At 49.6% G+C, this 17,727-nt stretch overlaps 1 protein-coding gene across 1 annotated transcript in view; it reads right to left on the reverse strand.

The window, feature by feature from the left end:
* Nucleotides 1–16,471, reverse strand: part of LOC144149266 (inositol-trisphosphate 3-kinase A-like) — a 488,782-nt gene extending 472,311 nt beyond the window's left edge. Inside the window, exon 1 of the mRNA XM_077680818.1 lies at nt 14,338–16,471. Coding sequence (XP_077536944.1) covers nt 14,338–15,309 — 972 coding nt within the window. The 5' untranslated portion in view covers nt 15,310–16,471. The remainder of the gene's footprint in view (nt 1–14,337) is intronic.
* Between the last annotated feature and the right edge of the window lie 1,256 nt (nt 16,472–17,727).

Consider the following 17,727-nt stretch of genomic DNA (forward strand, 5'->3'; position numbering starts at 1 on the left):
GCACCAGCAAGTTCTTTTAAGAGCGAAGCTCTTTAGCAAATCATAATTTTTCGTGTCCGCAGTTTAAAAAAAAGGGCCCATCTCCCCGCGAGGGGGACTCGAGTAAATGCGTCGCATAGGGGGTGGGTGTATTGCGTTAACGTTTAGTGTTTGGGGAGTTGGTGGTAGTGAATGCGTTGTATCAACAGCTTCTTGACGTAGTTTGAATGAGTCAAGGATATAAGGCGCGTTCGTAGCCTCCCGTTCTGTGTCGGCTTTGTGGCGCAGTGGGTAGAGCACCATGTACCTTGCGTTCCGCCCGCAGGGTCGTGGGATCGAAACCAGGCGGCGGTAAGTATTATTTTTATATAGTGTAGGGGGAGGGGTGCGGACCTGTTGTTGAGAGCGAGGAGGTTAGCGTGATGCGGGAGAGGAGGAGTGGGGGAGAGGGCGCACCTGGAATGGCTGTTGCGGACGCCGAGGCACGCCGACAACGCCGGGTGACATCGTGAGTTAAAGAAATGCTCTGCATTTAATACCAAGAAATTGCCGAGCGTGCGCACGTAAGCGTGGTGGGCCTCGCGCCGACCACCCGCGGCAGTTAAGAAACCAAGAAAATGCCGAGCACTCGTGTGTGCGTGTCTCACGGCGACCGCCCAGCGTCCGAGGCGCACGTTTGTCAAGCCAACCATACCCATGGACTTAGGGAGATTGACCAAGATTAGCCACAAAAACTGCAGCGTTCGCCGCAATCGCGGCAACACTTGCCCGGAACGAGAAAGACACGTCATAGCGTATACGTCCCTCGAATGCGATGCCCAATGGTTATCTCCCAAAAAAGTGAAGGAAGCTCACACTTATAGCAACAATGATGGAGTAAAGGTCCGTTGCGGCAGTAGCGAAGAATTTGGCCTTGAACCTTCGTAATGGTCGTGAAATTTGTGTACAGATTTACTGCCTTCAAGTTTTGCGCGTTGGTGTGAGCTTCCTTCATACTTTTTACTCTAGGCTGCTTCAATACAGGCCGTAATTCGCAAAGAGAAAACAGAAACGTTCGGCTACAACACACCGGTCATCCCACCGCCGTCCGGTACAAAATGGGCCTGGTTTGGCCTGTACCAGTTTCGGGGGTCAGCTGCTGCGGCTGCCTGCACGTCGTTAACGAGAGTCTGAACAGCGTAAAATTAAAAATCGTGAGTGGCTAGCCGCATTGAACGCATTTTTCCCCTCATGAAGAAAGCGGTAGCGGTGGATGGGGGACAGGAAGAAAGGTCAGCCGTTAAAGCTTTTATAGCGTTCGGAAGCTTTTTCACTGTGCTTACCGCAACCGCAATACCGCACCAAATTTTCGCCTTTTACGACCTACGTCACCACGCACGCACACACATACACACACACAACACAACATACACGCACAACACAACACACAACACAACATACACACAGAGCACGCACACACACACACACACACGCCGCTTTATTTCCAAGTAATATACCCGTCACGAAGGAAGAAGGAAGTTGACTATAGTTCAATTCCCCAACAACGGCGCGTTCCCTTGGAATATCCACACTAGATTGCTAAAAGATCGTCACCAAAGGGGAAAAACTAAATTGTTTGCCAGAAACTTCGTTCGGACGCGCACACACACTTCGACAGAGAAGAGAAAGGCGCCTCTGGCGGGGGGGACGATCTATAAGGGGGCACGAATATAAGGCGACGCTGTCGGGTTCCGTCGCGCGCTGCTTCTTTTGAGCCGCGGCGTACGGCGTACGCACTTCACGCTGCCTCGGCGGCGTCGAACGTGAATGCGGGGGGCTTCCCCCTCGTTGTCATTCACTCGCCGAAAATGCGAGAGGCGCGCGCGACGTCGTCGTTCAACGTCCTTGGATATTTTCCTTCAGTCGCGGACGCCTGTTGCCTCGCCGTTCTCCCCGCTCTGTTTTTGCTTCGTTGTGGCACGATGCGACGCGCACTAATCAATATATGGCTATACGCGTAACTGACAGCGGCCGCAGAGACCACTTAGCAATGAAGGAAGAAGACGCGTTTCTCTGCCGTCTCGGTTACTGCCCTTCCTCCCTTAGTCGCTGCAGCGATGCCAGTTCCGCGTTTGAAAAAAGAAACCGCCACCCAACTGCGCACCACATGTCGCGAGAGGTCACAAATCCGACTTTGTGGTGGTAAGCCTTTGTCTGTCATCGCTTTATGTCTCAGCCCTGTTCGGCTCGTGCATGCATGAATCATCATTGTCGGCGTCAGCAGTAGTATCAGCGTCATCATCATCATCATCATCATCATCAAAAACAACAACAACCACGACGACAACAACTACAACAACGTGTTTTTATCCAGTGGAGGATGAAGGCATCCGCGAAAGTTTCCTGCCACTTAAGCCCGTTCTACATGGTGCGAATTTCGCCAGCGAATTCGCAGCTGTGGCGCCGCTTGTGCAGCAAAACGATCTATTTTCATATTTTCACTGCTGCGACCAGCTGCCAAATGCCGAGCGGCGTTCACAGGAGAAGTTTGACTGCATAAAAAATTTGGCGATTCGCCACAGCAGCGAGAATAGATCGGCGCCGCAACTGCGAATTTGCAGGAGAAAATCGCACCATGTGAAACGGGCTTCGATGGCGAGTTTGTTGGTCCTATTCTTTCCCCCCCCAATTTTCTGGGGGGGGATCTTTATAATCTTTCCCAACTTTGTTCACCATCCTTTGGCGACAGTTCCGTTCAACGGACGGTTTTTTTATCCGCGTTACATCCCCTGGCAACCCCATCTTTTTCGCCTTATTTTGGATACGACGCACGCGTGGTTTGATCAAACGGTGTGAACGAGCTAAATAAAAGCCCTTGAGGGGCACCACTCATTTGTGACCCCTCATTTTGGTGCGTCGACGATGCGCATTACTGCATGTTTTCAGGAGGGGGGCACTCGCATGCACATCGTTTTAGGCGTGCGCTGATTTCAGTTGTAGCCGGTCTATTTTGACGTTTAATGCGAAAGCATTAGTTGACTTTGTAAGTCGAAAATCTGTTTAGCGCGTCGTGCACACAAACAGAAAATAAAATAACCGACGGCTCAAAGATTAACAAATAAAACCGGTCAATGAATAATCTGAGTGGCGCCTAATTTCTCCTGTAACAATGTTTAGTAATTGAGCTGAAAATATATAATTGGGTAGGTGTGGGTCCGGGTGGATCTTACCAGGAACAGTATAAAAAATGACCCCGGATCTGCTTGCTCCGCTGGCAATGCCGTCGAAAAACGATAGCCCTCTGCCGCCCCTGCCATGCAACGGCGTCGCCTCTCTTCCTTCTCCCCCCTCAGCCTCTTTACCTCTACTTTTGCTGCTTCCATGACGGATACAATTGACATTGTCACTGACAATTGACATTGCTCAATTCAATTCGATTTTCCCGCGCCTGCACTGCCGGTGCGTCATCTGTTGGGACTCGGTCAGCGTTATTAGCGTGTTCTCTTCTATTTTGCTATCGTAAAAACCAATCTAACGTGTATCCTTAATTAACTCTGGCACTCTTCTTGTTTGTGTACTTTCTTCCTGACTCAAATATGTCTGCGGTTTCATTCGCGCGGAGTAGTGAAGAAATGGTAGAGCCATGGCACCAAATTTAGTAGTTCAGAACGGTCTTGCCTACATATTGTGTTCAAGCATTCTTTCACCTGTTTTTTTTTTTTTTTTGTAGGATTTTGACTCAAGTGGCAGTAGAAAGACCACAATAGTGGCGTTTGGGCAGCCCAAGAAATGCAATCGCCTTTTGTAGTTCTAGTGTGAGAAGAAATTTTGTGACATGGGCCCGTACGCATACGTGCACGCACGCCACGCATGCAACGTTTTGTTCACGAATAATCGTTAGCTATCCTGCTACTGAAATCTAAAATACTTACAGCTGCGTTTTGGAGCCATTCATCAACAAGCAATGAATTTACTGCCCCCCCCCCCCAACACCTACAAATATTTACACGCTTTCCAGGCTAGCGCAAATGAGTCGCTCCTTTTCTCTTGTTTTTTTTTTTCTGCGTGCACCAGAAAAAAAAAAAAAAACACGGTCGGCTTTAACCTAGCGTGCCCTCTGAAAAGGCGCGTCGTCGTTTGCTCGCACGCGCGGCGAACAATGCGTGGCGCTCACGGTAGCAGTACAGCGGCGCTCGACGTTGACGCGCCAGCGACCACAACGCGACGAGCGTGAAGGCGCAGGCACGAGCTGCGCTTCGGTGCCAGCGCGAACTCGCGAAGTCACGTGACCCGCTCCGTCGCGGCGCAAGGGCGGAACGGATGCCAGCGTCATAAATAGCTCCTCCGGCGGCGTTCGATCATCAGCGTCGATGATCATGTGTGCGTATGCCAGTAGAGCAAGAGACAGAAAGAAGCGAAAGTAGCAGGCGGACAACCATGGCGATGGAATGACGACTATTGCGGCATGGGTTTCGCAACAGCAGCAGCAGAAGCGGCATTCGACTGGGGTAGCAGACTTGTTGCTGCGGGAGCGATGGCCACCACTTATTTCCAATCTTTTCCTCCCGCGTTTTCAGTTCTCCGTCCTCGGAGCTGTTGCTCCTCTAATACTCGACGGCATGTTCCGGAAATCCATCGCTTCCGGATAGAGCTGAACCGGAAATTGAATTAAACTGGACGATCTTTTCATAGCGACTGCACTGCGCAGTTGAAATGTTGTGTTCACTCTTACGCCACTTCGCAGCGGAAGTCTACAGCCTTGGTTTAAGTATCTCTAAAACTCTTACACCACTTAGAATAGCAGGGTTTGGGTTTGGGATAGTTGGTAGCGGTATTTCATGACTTCGTGTAGCGCAAAAACACTTACAAGTCCCGAGGGAGGCGACGATCACATTTGCGCTACACGAAGTCATGCATCCTCAGACACCGCCCCGCGAAGAGCTGCAGTGACGTCAAGTCAATCGGCTTTTTAAATCTGCCTTGACATTACTTTGGTCACCCCAATTGCCACGTTTTCCGTTTCCACGGATATTCGCACCTTCTTTTCAATCGAAGCACGATCCGTACGCGACATCAACGCTCGCAATCTACTATCTTGCCCAATAAACTTAACGCTGACGTCGCCAAATGGTGCGAAAAGCTCTAGACGAAAATTTCTCCTAAAAAACAAAAACAAAACCTCTGCGAACTGTAGGAAAAAAACCGTCTCGAATAATGGTCGACGTACTCTACACACTATGCTAACAAAATATTTGCACAGTGTTTGCAAATGCATCTCCAATGACCATTCAAACGACTCGTGGGCGCGGCCCACGATGCAAGACCCTCCGAGGAATGTGTCGTTGGGGTCGAAAGGAAATTAAATTGCAGAATTAAATTGTACACCTTCAATGATTATGAACAAACGCTTATTATAGAGCAAAGCAGTAAGGGAACGTTCTGTGTTCTGGCCTCCCATGTCCAAAAGGCCGCGAGAGGACGCCGCCGTCACTGCCCGGTCGATCAACACAGCCTGATCTTCACGGTCGGAGCTTGCCAGCAGCCTCTCTCACTGCTCACGGGAACAAGAGGTAGTAAGCTGGGGAGATAGGAGTGGAGAGTGCGGGCATTCGATGGAAAGGTGGAAAGTATGGTACTACATGACAAGGTTTCAATTCTTAGGCACAGCCGCAGCACTTTCTTATCACTGGAAGTTATTTCCGAAACCCCTCCACACAGCTAGATGCCCGAAAACATAAGAGGCAGCGAAACGCCTCAGTGAACCAATTAGCGATTTTACATCGCTTACAACATGAGGTTTAGCCATCATGAGGTTCGGCCCTCGCCAACTTCACCCTTGAGACTCGTCGAGAGCTGATCCGGAGAGCGAAGATCGGGGCGCTCACTTCTCTACCCCCCCCCCCCCCTCATCCCTCAGGTCAATAAAGTTTACTGAGTAACTTACTGCCAGTACTATACTTCCCTTCCCCTTCTTCCTATCGATATGAGTTAGGATACGTTCGGCCCGAGCTTGCCGCCTAATCCATGGACGGCCGCCTCTTATCTCTAAGCGGTACTTCTATCATTCTTCTTTCGGTAGCTGGTTGGGCACACCCAAGTGATGATTGTTCAGGGGTGCTTCGTAAGTCCTACGGTTTTTGTGCCGAAGTCACTGAAGCCATGCAAAGATACGACGTCCATATTGAATGTGTTCTTGCAGTTGCAATGGCCATGGCGCTTGTCAGCCAACAGGGGCGGAGGGATGCTTATACTCTGTCCCTAATATATTTTACTACAGCTTTTTTGTGGTGTCTGTAATAATTATAACCAATTTACGCGGGTTTTTAAGCACTCTCGGAGGCAATGAACCATCGCAACAATAATAACCCCCCAGCGACTGTGCCTATATAAATTAATGCATGCCGACAATATCTCTGCTCACCCCCCTCTCTCGACTCCAACGGAATGAATCCTGCGTAACCCTCATTAGCCAACGCTTGCTGAATGGTTTACGAGCGATTGTGCGTGTGAAAGCTTGGATTTCTCATCAAAGACGAAAAGTGGCCATCGTCGTCGGCGTCAATACGAATGGTGCCACAATTGGCGCCGCAGTAAACAGAAACTGAAACAGAGAAACACACTAGGATTTGTTTAGGGTTGGAACCCGCCTCTCCAGAGCAGGGACCAAGTGCATTACCCCTACACTAACTCGGCACCCAGCCAGAGGGGTAACCAAAATTAGCGTCGTGCGTGTAGCGCGACACCTGAACGTGACGGCACGTGAGTAGAACATCTGCACGTGAGCGTGTAGAGTTCCGCACCTGGAGACAATGTCGCGTGAAGTGCAACTAGATGCCTGTCGAAGCAATTGCGTCAAAAAACAGTCACGAAAGCGAAGAAATACGGGGTGTTGCGACGATGATTGGAACAATTTAAAATTTTTTCCTGAGCGAACCGCCGCTCTGTTCGCGCTCAAACTTGCCACGAAGGTCGCATTTTGTGGTCTATTTTGTTTGATACCGGGAACAACGATGGTATGAACCTGTGTATTCTGAAAATAAATAAAAACGATTTTCGCCTATGGGAAAATGGCGGCTGTTTTGGACGTACGAGCCAGCGCATGTTGATGTTGGAACGACGGAACTACGTGGGTTATGCAGAGCGAAACGCACGCTTCGGATTCACGTACGGAGCCAAATGGTGCAGCAGACGATCAGAAAATGCACCTAGGAACGAGCTAGCAGACGATCAGAAAACCGGTTTTCGGGCTCGCACGTCCAAATTAGCCGCCATTTTCTCATAGGCGAAAATCGTTTTTATTTATTTTCAGGATAAACAGGTAAGTACCGTCGTTGTTCCCGGTGTCAAACAAAATATACCACACAATGCCACCTTCGTGTGAAGTTTGAGCGCGAAGAGAGCGGCCGTTCACTCAGGAAAAGTTTTTAAAGTGTTCCAATTATCGTCGCAACACCCTGTAGACTCAAACACGATGTAGAACCAACAAGGTCGTTATTAATCGCTAGAATTTCGCCTCTAAACCCCCTAAGTTGACTTGAGTGTTTCACAATTAAGGCAAAACCCGGCAAGAAATTTGCGCCCTGTCATAGTACCATTATATTCGATCTCTTATATATAGTTACCTCACCATCACACATCGAGACGGTGTTTGCCTGTTCTCAAAGATGCCATCACAACACATCATGCGGTGCTAACGAAAGCCAGACTAATTACGCACGGCACAGAAGTCGAACAAACGTCGACAAATGAAGCGCGCAGCACGAAAACACGAACCAGCACACGGAACAAAGTTCACCAGGCTTTTGGAGGCCGAATAACGTTAAGATTCGGCTATAGTCATAGCTGAGTCCTTGAAAAGCATTGAAGTACTCCGGTCTCTCTGGTGTGTTGATGGTGTTTTTGGTTGCTTGTTTATTTCTTTTTCCACGTGCCTCCAACGTTTCTTCGGTTGAGTGCCAGGACTTGCAACTCTGAGCTTTTCTTACGTTCTGAAATTTTTGTACTTTTCTTGTTCTTGTCGTATATGTGGCATTTTGATGTGCTGAATCATCATGATTTTCGTTTGTTTTAAAACATGATGCATGCCAGTACCAAGACTCTAGTATTGTTCCTCGGCACCCGAAATGAATATTGATTGATTGACTGACTGATTGATTGCTTGATTGATTGATTGATTGATTGATTGATTGATTGATTGATTGATTGATTGATTGATTGATTGATTGATTGATTGATTGATTGAGTGAGTGAGTGATTGATTGATTGATTGATTGATTGATTGATTGATTGATTGATTGATTGATTGATCGATTGATTGATTGAATTATCGATTGATTGAGTGATCGATCGATCGTTATTGTTATTATTATATTCATGTTGTCGTGATACGAAACTGGTGCATTCGTATAGTATTTGGAAGAAGAGATGCTTGCAAGTGAAACAGTTCGGGACTTTCCTCATAGACGTGCATCGTTCGCCACAATAAACAATGAAATGTTTTCATGTCCATGCCCCTGCGTAAACGCAACTTGGTAACCATTAAACCGTTACACATCGGCGATCGCTCGTAACGCAGATTGACTCGCATACATATCGCGCTGGCATACAGCCTACGCGGAAAAAATGAGTCGTCGGCGGCCGATCACTCAACCCATTCCCAACCTAACTTGTAATTGTTCCAAGGGATCACCCAAAAGAAGCAAAGCTACCGAGGAAGGCTAGGTTATACTTACTAAGGTACGTTGTTGGGCTAGTTGATCGATCATACTTAAGGGATCTATAGCGCACCAAAAAAGACGAAAGACAGAAAGGATACACAATGACAAAGCGCTAAGCGCTGTGTCCTTGGGCATCCTTTCCGTCCTTCGTCTTTTTGTTGGGCTACACATCCCTTATACTTACTGCCTATCCTTATTTGTTTGCGAATCGTGGTACGATTTGATTTTGAAGAACAAAAATGGCGAAATTCAGTGAACGCGAGTTCACTTACTCGTGTTTCTCGTTAAATTTATCCGTGGCTGTACTATTCACTTCAACGAAGCGGAAAACAGCCAACTTTCACGCGTAAAGAATTGCGCCGAGGAAAAAAAAAAAACAATACAGCAAGTACCGCTTCGAAAACAAACGTAAAAAAAAAAACATGCGCGTAACTCGCCAAAAGTAAAGTAAAACGGAGATACCGAAATGCCATACAAAATTTACTGGGAAAATAGCCAGATAAGCGCGATGGTTTAGTCTAGAAAAATCAAGACGAAATAATAAAGGCGACCGCGAAAAGGGCGATGTGGCGTACTTGTCCGGTGGCGCGCAATACTGCCTGCAGTCCTAATTGACATTCAGTCGGTAATACCGTACAAGACCTTCACGGCTGCCTTGGGAACAAGCTTAAGCCAGTCTTGTGTCTTGAAGGCATGTCCACTTAACGAATGCTTCGTTGTGACCATTCGATTTCAAATGCTGTGAAGAAGCTGCGACTACCAATGAGCGCTGTGTAGGTCGGCTCCGATGTCTACGTGGAGGAAAAGGACAGCGCGCTAGAAGAGTAACGCCATTTATAATCATTTTTCGCGGGGGAAAATCGCCGTTCGAAAGAATCGAAGCCCCTTTCTTCGGAGAAAGTTGGTTAAACGAGAAGCTTTCTCCCACGCACATCTGAGTGAAAGTCCAAAATCCAAGCTGCTTCGACCGCGTCACAATGACGCAATGATCAATAGTTTCATTGAGCCATTGGATCCGGCCCCGACGAAGCAGCTTGGATTTTGTTTTGTGTCGGGATGCGGTGTTTTTCTGAGACGTTTTGCAACGAACTACTAAAAAGGGACACGGACATCACCCTTTATACAACTCGGTTCTTGCCTTTTCGAGATTCCACTGGAGTTGCCCTATGACGTATTTGTTGTGATCGAATATTGTGATCGAAAAGCTTGTGGAAGTGCCGCATTGATGCACGCGGGACCCACTCGCCCGACGAAGTCCATTTTTCGGGAGCTGGCTGCGTTGGTGCGGAGCATTTATGCGGCGCAAAGAGAGCCACCAGAATGGCTGCATCTGTAAATAAGCGCAGTTTTTCATGCAGTAAAGAACAAAAAAGTGTCGGAACGGAGCAATCCGATAGACGTCGGCTTCATAACGCGCGGGATTCAGGTTAGGTTCCCACCACGGGAAGCTTTTGTTTTTTTCTTACGGCGCTTGATGTACCTTCACTTTCATCATCATCACCACCATAATCATCATCATCATTTTGTGAAGTACATTCTGTGAAGTCGGCTTTCCTGCAGTCCGCTTTTTAGCGTGGCATCGAATGCGCACAGTGAGGCGTAGAAAGCGTCGTTTTAATAATAATGTTAAAATATGTGTTATTCGTTTCACAGCCGGGTTACAACCACCACCGGATCTCAATGACTTACTTGTAAAATGACGTTTCGCGTTACGGTGAAACGAAGCGAAGAGGTCAAACAGGAGGGGGACACACATTGGGCGGGTACTTTAGCACTGGAGGCGCTCTACTCTTACTACTGTGTCATTTTCGGAGCGCTGTAAAGTATACACTAAAAGGCTTGTTTTCCGGCAATTTGAGATTTGCTTTCCGCTTTGCACAACGCAGAGAGAGAGAGAGAGAGAGAGAGAGAGAGAGAGAGAGAGAGAGAGAGGGGGGGGGGGAGATATGCGTGCATGCGTGCGTGCGTGCGCGTGCGTGTATGTGTGCGTTACGGTACTGTCGACGGAAACCTCCTACCTCGATTATACGGTTGCACAATTCACCCCACCTAGTCAGATATTAGGCAACCAGCACGACAGTGTCCCGCATGTGTTAGAGGCAGGCTGCGGACTACTAAGCTAGGAGAAAGTTTGAAAAGTATGCGAATTGTATACCGTCGAATTTCCCAGTGCCAAAATCACGCTTCAACTGGAAACTTTCGATCACGGAGCATTTTTCTTCGAGTAAGAATCCTCCCCCCCCTACACCCCCCCCCCTCCCCCCACCCAGGATGTCGAATACCAATACATATGCGATCGAGAACTCGGTTTGGGATTAATGTAATGATACGAGACTGGACGAGGAGCAAACGAATGCCCGCAAATTTTCGTTTCCTAGATTCACGCGGAGTGGAGGAGTTACTTCCGTTAAGGAAGAGGAAACGGGCTTCTTGGATCAGAGAACAAAAGACATCATAGTTAAAACAAATAAAAGAAAATGGACTTGGGGCTCGCCCCGTAATTAGGCGAAATGGGGGTCGGTGAACTACCAGGGCGACAGAGTGGACCGCCCGAGACGGGTCTAGAAAAAGAGGGAGGCCAATAACTCGATGGAGGGTTGAAATGAGGAAATTTCGGAGTGTAAAGAATGGGCTTGAGGGGCATGGGACAGGAACAGGTCGATGGGAGAGGTCTTCGTCCTGCAGTGGACCTATAGTTCATACCACAAGCTACGCGCAGCACTGCGGAGGCTGCATTGTTGTCGACAGTCCACCCACTGAGGAAGCCTAACTCACAATGAAAGGGTCGTGAAAGGAGATTCCCTTCTGCCCTCTCGGCATGTGGAACCCGCAAGGCCCCGGCGCCTTATGTCGCTCCCTTCATGGTGAGTTAGGCTTCCTCAGTGGGTGGACTGTCGACAACAATGCAGCCTCCGCAGTGCTGCGCGTAGCTTGTGGTATGAACTATAGTGGAATCTTGACGATGATGATGAGATTCACGCGGGTAAGCTGCTATGGTGGCGGTGACGTAAAAAAAAATGTGTGTTAACAATTTTAGGTCAATTTAAACGACTGAAACCGTAACGTAACGTACGTCGGAAGCACCCGCCGTGCGTGCACGCGATGCCCACGCTGTGAAAACCTCTTCGCGCCTTGGGCCGTCTAAAAGCGCACGCAACTTCAAAAATAATAAGCTCGATGACCGAATTAGATGCCAAATTTTTTAAAGCGGAGCTTTCTTGGTCCCACTGATGGCAGTGCCCTAACCAAAGCGCACTGCAGGAATGCTAACGTTGCACAATGAGAAGGAACATGATGATGTCGACGATGATGACAAGAAAAATGGAACTGTTCCCCTGGTGATTGGTTGTAGGGTTGAAGCGGTCTAGAGATTGGATTGAAGCGGTCTAGAGTAAAAAGAATGAAGGAAGCTCACACTAACGCGCAAGACTTGAAGTTAGAGAGAAGCTGTATATATGCCGATTGATTGATAGTATAAGGTTTAACGCGCCGACGCATTGCAAACGATGAGACGCGCCGTAGTGGAGGGCTCCGGATTAATTTTGACCACCTGGGGAGCGCCGAAATTTCGTACACACGGGCGTTTATGCTTTTCGCCTCCAGCAGAAACGTGGCCGCCGCGGCCGGGAATCGAACCCGCAACCTTGCGCTCAGCAGCACAACGCCTTAGCCACTGAGCCATCGCGGCGGGTCTGTTGCCATGGTCAGAATCGAACCTGGGTCTGAACCTGGGTCCTTCGCGTTATGAATCCGGCGTCTATCCGATTGCGCCATCAACGCATTCGGGTCGCCCGGCATTTCCTCTGGGTTCGTTGCACCGTCGTTGGCTTTAAAATTAGGCTTGGCCGTTCAGCTTTGCACTTTGGCAGCGTAGATTTTGTAACTTGATTTGACTCAGTTTGCACGGAGCGAGCGAGCTTCGAGTCTTAACCATCTTGCTCCCAAGAAAAAAGGCTTTTATTTTTGTTATGGGGCTTTTTATTCTATTTAATCTAGTAGATTTCCGGCTTTTACCCAATTCTATTCTTTTCATCGCGGTTGTGATGCCGCGAGGGCGCAGCATATTTATAGAAATTTTCGCGGCTTCAACCTACTCCGTTACAGAGGACATACACCACCGACACTAAAGAATATAAAAGCAGCGCGGCGAAAAAATTGTAGAAGACCTGCGAAAAAAACACGCAGGCAGTGCATGTCCTGTGTGTTCTTTGCAAGTCTTCGTGAATTTTTTGGCGCTGTCATGTCTTGTTTAGCCATGTGCCAAATTGCCCCCAACAATATATTCCTCTGCACCAATTGACAGCAAACGGATTGTCATGCTCAAAAATGGAAGTAATTATATTAATTAAGTGTACGGCACAAGTAAGGTGCTACAGCGGGGTTTCATAATCTCTCATTAATTCAATCGAAAGATGCATTTGTTTCGAATGTGTGCGTTTGAAGCTTTGACTTGGTGTTTGCTTAAAATTACCCTTAAATTATGCTTCAGTTTAAATTCCAGTCATATCAGGTTCTGTTCGCGCACAGCTAGGCAAGCGCAGCGTACAGACAAGTAAAAGAATAACCATGTGCCAAGAGGCTGGTTGTTATTCAGGCCAAAAGTCTTGACGTCTGTCCAACGGGACTCAAGCTCTACCTACGGCAACACCTGCTCTTACGGCTGACCCCGGGGAGGCTGACCCCGGAAGCGCAGGCTGACCCCGGGGTCATTGACATCGCCGCCAATATACACACAAAAAAGTTGCACTTTTGCGCTATTTTTTGACATCGCCGCCAATATACACACAAAAAAGTTGCTCTTTTGCGCTATTTTTATTTGCAATCATTTGCGCTACCTTTTGAATGAATAGGTGGCCTCCGCGTCGTGTATACGCTCATTCGCCATTGCTCAAGAACAATCGGTATCAACGACTAGAAATCGCTGTCATGCTGTGGATACCAACTCCTGGCGCCGTAGCGGGTCCAGCGAGTTTAGCCCAGTGTTTGACTCAAAACCGCGTGATCAGGAAAAAGAATGTTCAGTGGTGAAACGGAGGCCACTGAACAAGCCAAAAAGCAGTTTGAGGCTTCGGCGACTTCTACGGGTACCTTGTTTGCAACTATGTTCTGTTCACAATCCCGAATAAGGTACTGGTGGAGGTGCCGAAACGTCAAACTGCTTTTTGGATTGGTCAGTGGCCTCCGTTTCATCGCTGAACAGCGAGTTAACTATGTCAACGTTTCGCAAAAGGTTAACTCTGTCGTCATTTCTAGCTATTCTAAGAATTTTCTGCATGAAGTGGTGCAAAATATAGCCCGTGTCCTTACACTGTCCGGGCTGTGTACCAGTAGAAGTGACATTCCTCGGTTGACACACTACGCTCGTGCTGCTCTCCTAAAGCGAAATAATATTACAAAGCAACCGGATATCCAAAAACGCAGGCACACAACAATGTGAACGCGCGCGTCCAGTATATAGCGAGCTTTCGCAAACAACGAAATTTCAATGATGGTGAAAGTAGTTCTCGCGGGCTGGCTAAACAGCGCTTGTTGTCATTGTTCAACCCCATCCTGCAAGAGGACTTGTGTCAATCGTTACTTCAACGCGGCTGACGACAGAAAGGGTTGCCAACGGAGGCTTCCTTTCCGCCGTCCTTAGCCTCGACGTGTGCCGGTGCCTCACCTTAGACGAAGAGGATCCAGCCTCGCTGACGTCGCTCTGGGACGCCTCGTCGTCCCACGACGCACTGGACACTGTGGACGAGAGTGAGCAAGAACTGCACGATCGGCCGCCCAGAGACAGGTAGTCTCGGGCCTCGCCGCCGGACGAGCCGTGGTTGCTCAGATCGGCCACGTCCACCTCCTCGATGATATCCGGCGAGACGTCGCAGCTGCTGAAGTCGCTCACGATCACACACGGCGTGCTGAGCACGGGACACGACAGGGACAGGCACTGGCTCAGAGTGCGCTTGCCGCGCTCGCCGGGCAGGCTGGTGCGGTGCAGGTGGTGCGGCGGGTGCTGGGGCTGGTGCAGCGAGTTGCCCTCGCAGTGCACCACCGCCACCGAGCACTGGTCGTCCTCGGCGCTCGCCGCCGGCATGACGGCGACGACGCTCCCGTTGGTACCGCCGCCCGGCACCGTCGTCGTCGCGTCGTCGTTGCTGTCGAAATCCACGGCCGAGTCGGCGCTGCACGAGCGGCGGGACCTGGGCTGGGAGCACGGGGGCGGCGAGGGCGGCGAGGGCGGCGACTCGATGACCACCGACACGAGGGACACGGGCGACTCGGCGTGTCCGCTGTCCTCCGAGGACAGTGTGGCGCTCTCGGCCGGAGTCATGAGCTTGGCGGCGGCAGCCGCCTTGCTGGTCTGGTGACGGCGCGCGCCGAACAGCAGCGGCGTCTTGGCGAACACCTCGCGCAGCAGTTGGCACGGCCGCCAGCGTTTGCAGCGCTGAATGGACTCGAGCGAGTAGGCCTTCTTGGTCGCGCCGCAGTCAGCGCGAGCGCGAGGTCCGTCCTCTTTCCGGGATGGGCTGGACGAAGTGGTGGTGGTGTTGTTGAAGCTGCGCGAGCGGCTGCGGGTCCCGACGCGCCCAAACGACGGCGCCGTCGAGGCCTCGTCGACGCCGCCGACCCCTCCTTGTCGCTCTTCCATCGTACTTCGCTGCTGCACCACGATCTCGACGTTCGCTACCGCACCAAAACACCGACACGCACGAGACCACGGGCGCTGTCACATCTCTCGAACGTAGGCGCACAGAGCGGCACGGGAGTCGAAGCACCGGCAGGCGCGCGCTGTTGTCAGTCGGTGACGCTGATTGTCGCACGCGTGGAAAGTGCACTGTGGGAGCGTCGGAAACGCAAACAACGCCGATGGATACCCGACAGCGTTGAAAGGCGGCGGCGGCGGGCAGCACTGGCGCGCAGCTATCGGACAGAAATCCGCCGTTGCGTCGTCGTCGCCGTTCGGGTTTCAAAGTTGCTCAAGACCGCGGGTAGAGCGGCGCCGAACGCTTCTTCCCCAGGCACGCGGCACTTTTTTTCTCTCTCTTTTACTTTCCCCGTATCCGGCTCTTTTCGCCGCAGCACGGTGAGCGCAGGCGACGAAACGGTCACGGTTTGCACAGACACACACGCACAGACACAGGCTTGAAGCGGCAGTCGCAGACGATCTTGCCGACGAGTGCGCTACGCTACGACGTCGCCGCAACGGCACGACGGTACTCGTCGCTGCTGCTAGCCATGCGACCCAATTATCGAGTATTCGCAGCAGCGGGCGGAGCGGGGAATTCTGTTTTCTTGTTGCCGCTTTTATTTTGCTACTTTTCTTTTCCCCTTCGATGTTGGTACGTCGTCGTTGGCGTCGCCTGCGTCCGTCCGTTGGCGTTCCTCGATACTTTTTAACGCCGTTTTCTTTCCGGTTCGTTCAATCCGTAATAAGTCGTCTGCTCAACGCCGCTCGGAGGAAATGACCCGAGCGGGAATTGCGCGGCGAGCGAGCGCAACTTCCTGTTGACTCCGCAAAGCGTTTTTAAACATGCATAAGTGAAACTAACGTGTAATCGACGCTCAACGTCCCTGACCTGAGTCTGAGATGAAGCCTGAGAGCTCGCGAAATTCGAATATGCAGAAGGCTGAGCGGGTACGTACGATGCAGGATCGCCCGAGTCCGGTTTGTATGCTCGATGATTGCTCGCCGGCCGTCGGGGCGTCACGCCGCACGAACGAGCGCTCACGAAGAGGTTCTACGCAACACGTGGTTTGCAGCGACCCGCTGTTTTTGTTTCGGTTGACGTACTTTTGATGTTTGGTTTCGCTAACGCAGTCATCGCCACTGCGAAAGGCAGACGGTGCTCGTGCCGACAAATATTGCGCAAAAAAGCGCGCGCCAAATAACGGGAATGGTGTCGCCATCTATCATTTTTAACAAAAACTACAACCCGTCTGGCTTTTTCAGCAGGCAATCTTCGTTACATGTAGCACATAAAAGATCCAAATAGATTCATTGAAAATATAGGTTAATATCTTGCTATATTTACAACCATAATATACTATCACAGTATTATTTTTGTTAAACAGAAAAGCTTTTAAAGTTGCATTTTGGGTGGTCTAATCCTTGCATCATTATTATTTAGTTACCCTGAGTGGCGCAAACTACTCCATTGCTACAAAACCCAAAGCGTTCACTTTTCTCTGTAGCAGCGAAGCAAAAAATGTGCAAGAAAAACTCTTTTCAATATTTTTTCTGCTGCTTTGGCTCAGATAGAATAGATGGCGCGACCTACCCAGTGCTGCGTGCAGAGGCGCAAATTTGGCGCGAGCAAAACCATCTTTTGATCTACCACGGCCCCTAGGTTTGCTGTGCATCTACGCAAAAACTTTCGGGATAAATGATGTTTTTGTGTGGGTGTTAGATATACGCTACGTATTTCTGTTATGTAGGCAGCTTTCGTCGCACCCTAGCAATTTAATTTAGTCCAGCTAAGTGTCTACAAACATTTTGTGTCAATCAAGCACGGCAGTTCTACATTGCTTTTGCCGTCATAACTTTGGTCCTTACGCGTATCTCGTAAATATAAAAAGTTCATCAATGGACGCATATGGTCCTCACTAAAAGCTGCTGTGCTATCTTGCTGAGACTATCCTATACGGTATTCTATAGTGAATGTAGCCGCCTGCATCCCGTCCCTTCTTTTCCCTATTCAGTTTCTTTGTCTTTCTAAACGCACGTCACCTTGAGCATGCACCTTGCATTCTTTTGATTCCCAGTGGCAAATTGGCGCCATAAAAAGAAACGTGAAGACGAGATCGTATCGACGGACCATTTCATCCTCAGTCTGCGTTGCCTGTTGGCATTCACACTTAAAACTGCGCATTCGGACAAGACAAGGAAAAGAAGACACAGGACGGGCGCAGTTTTCCTTGTCTCGTCCGAATACGCAGTTTTAAGTGTGAATATGATCCAACTAGCCCAACAACATGCTTCGCCTGTTGGCATTCTCCGTCCCATGTTTCCAGCCTCGCCGAAGCTGTACACACTTCCACCTAAAGTGTGTACTTAGAAAGTACCGCC

This window comes from Haemaphysalis longicornis, unplaced genomic scaffold, assembly GCF_048455015.1.
Source record: "Haemaphysalis longicornis isolate Haplotype H1 unplaced genomic scaffold, Haemaphysalis longicornis Haplotype H1 scaffold_8, whole genome shotgun sequence".
NCBI classification, from domain to species: domain Eukaryota; kingdom Metazoa; phylum Arthropoda; class Arachnida; order Ixodida; family Ixodidae; genus Haemaphysalis; species Haemaphysalis longicornis.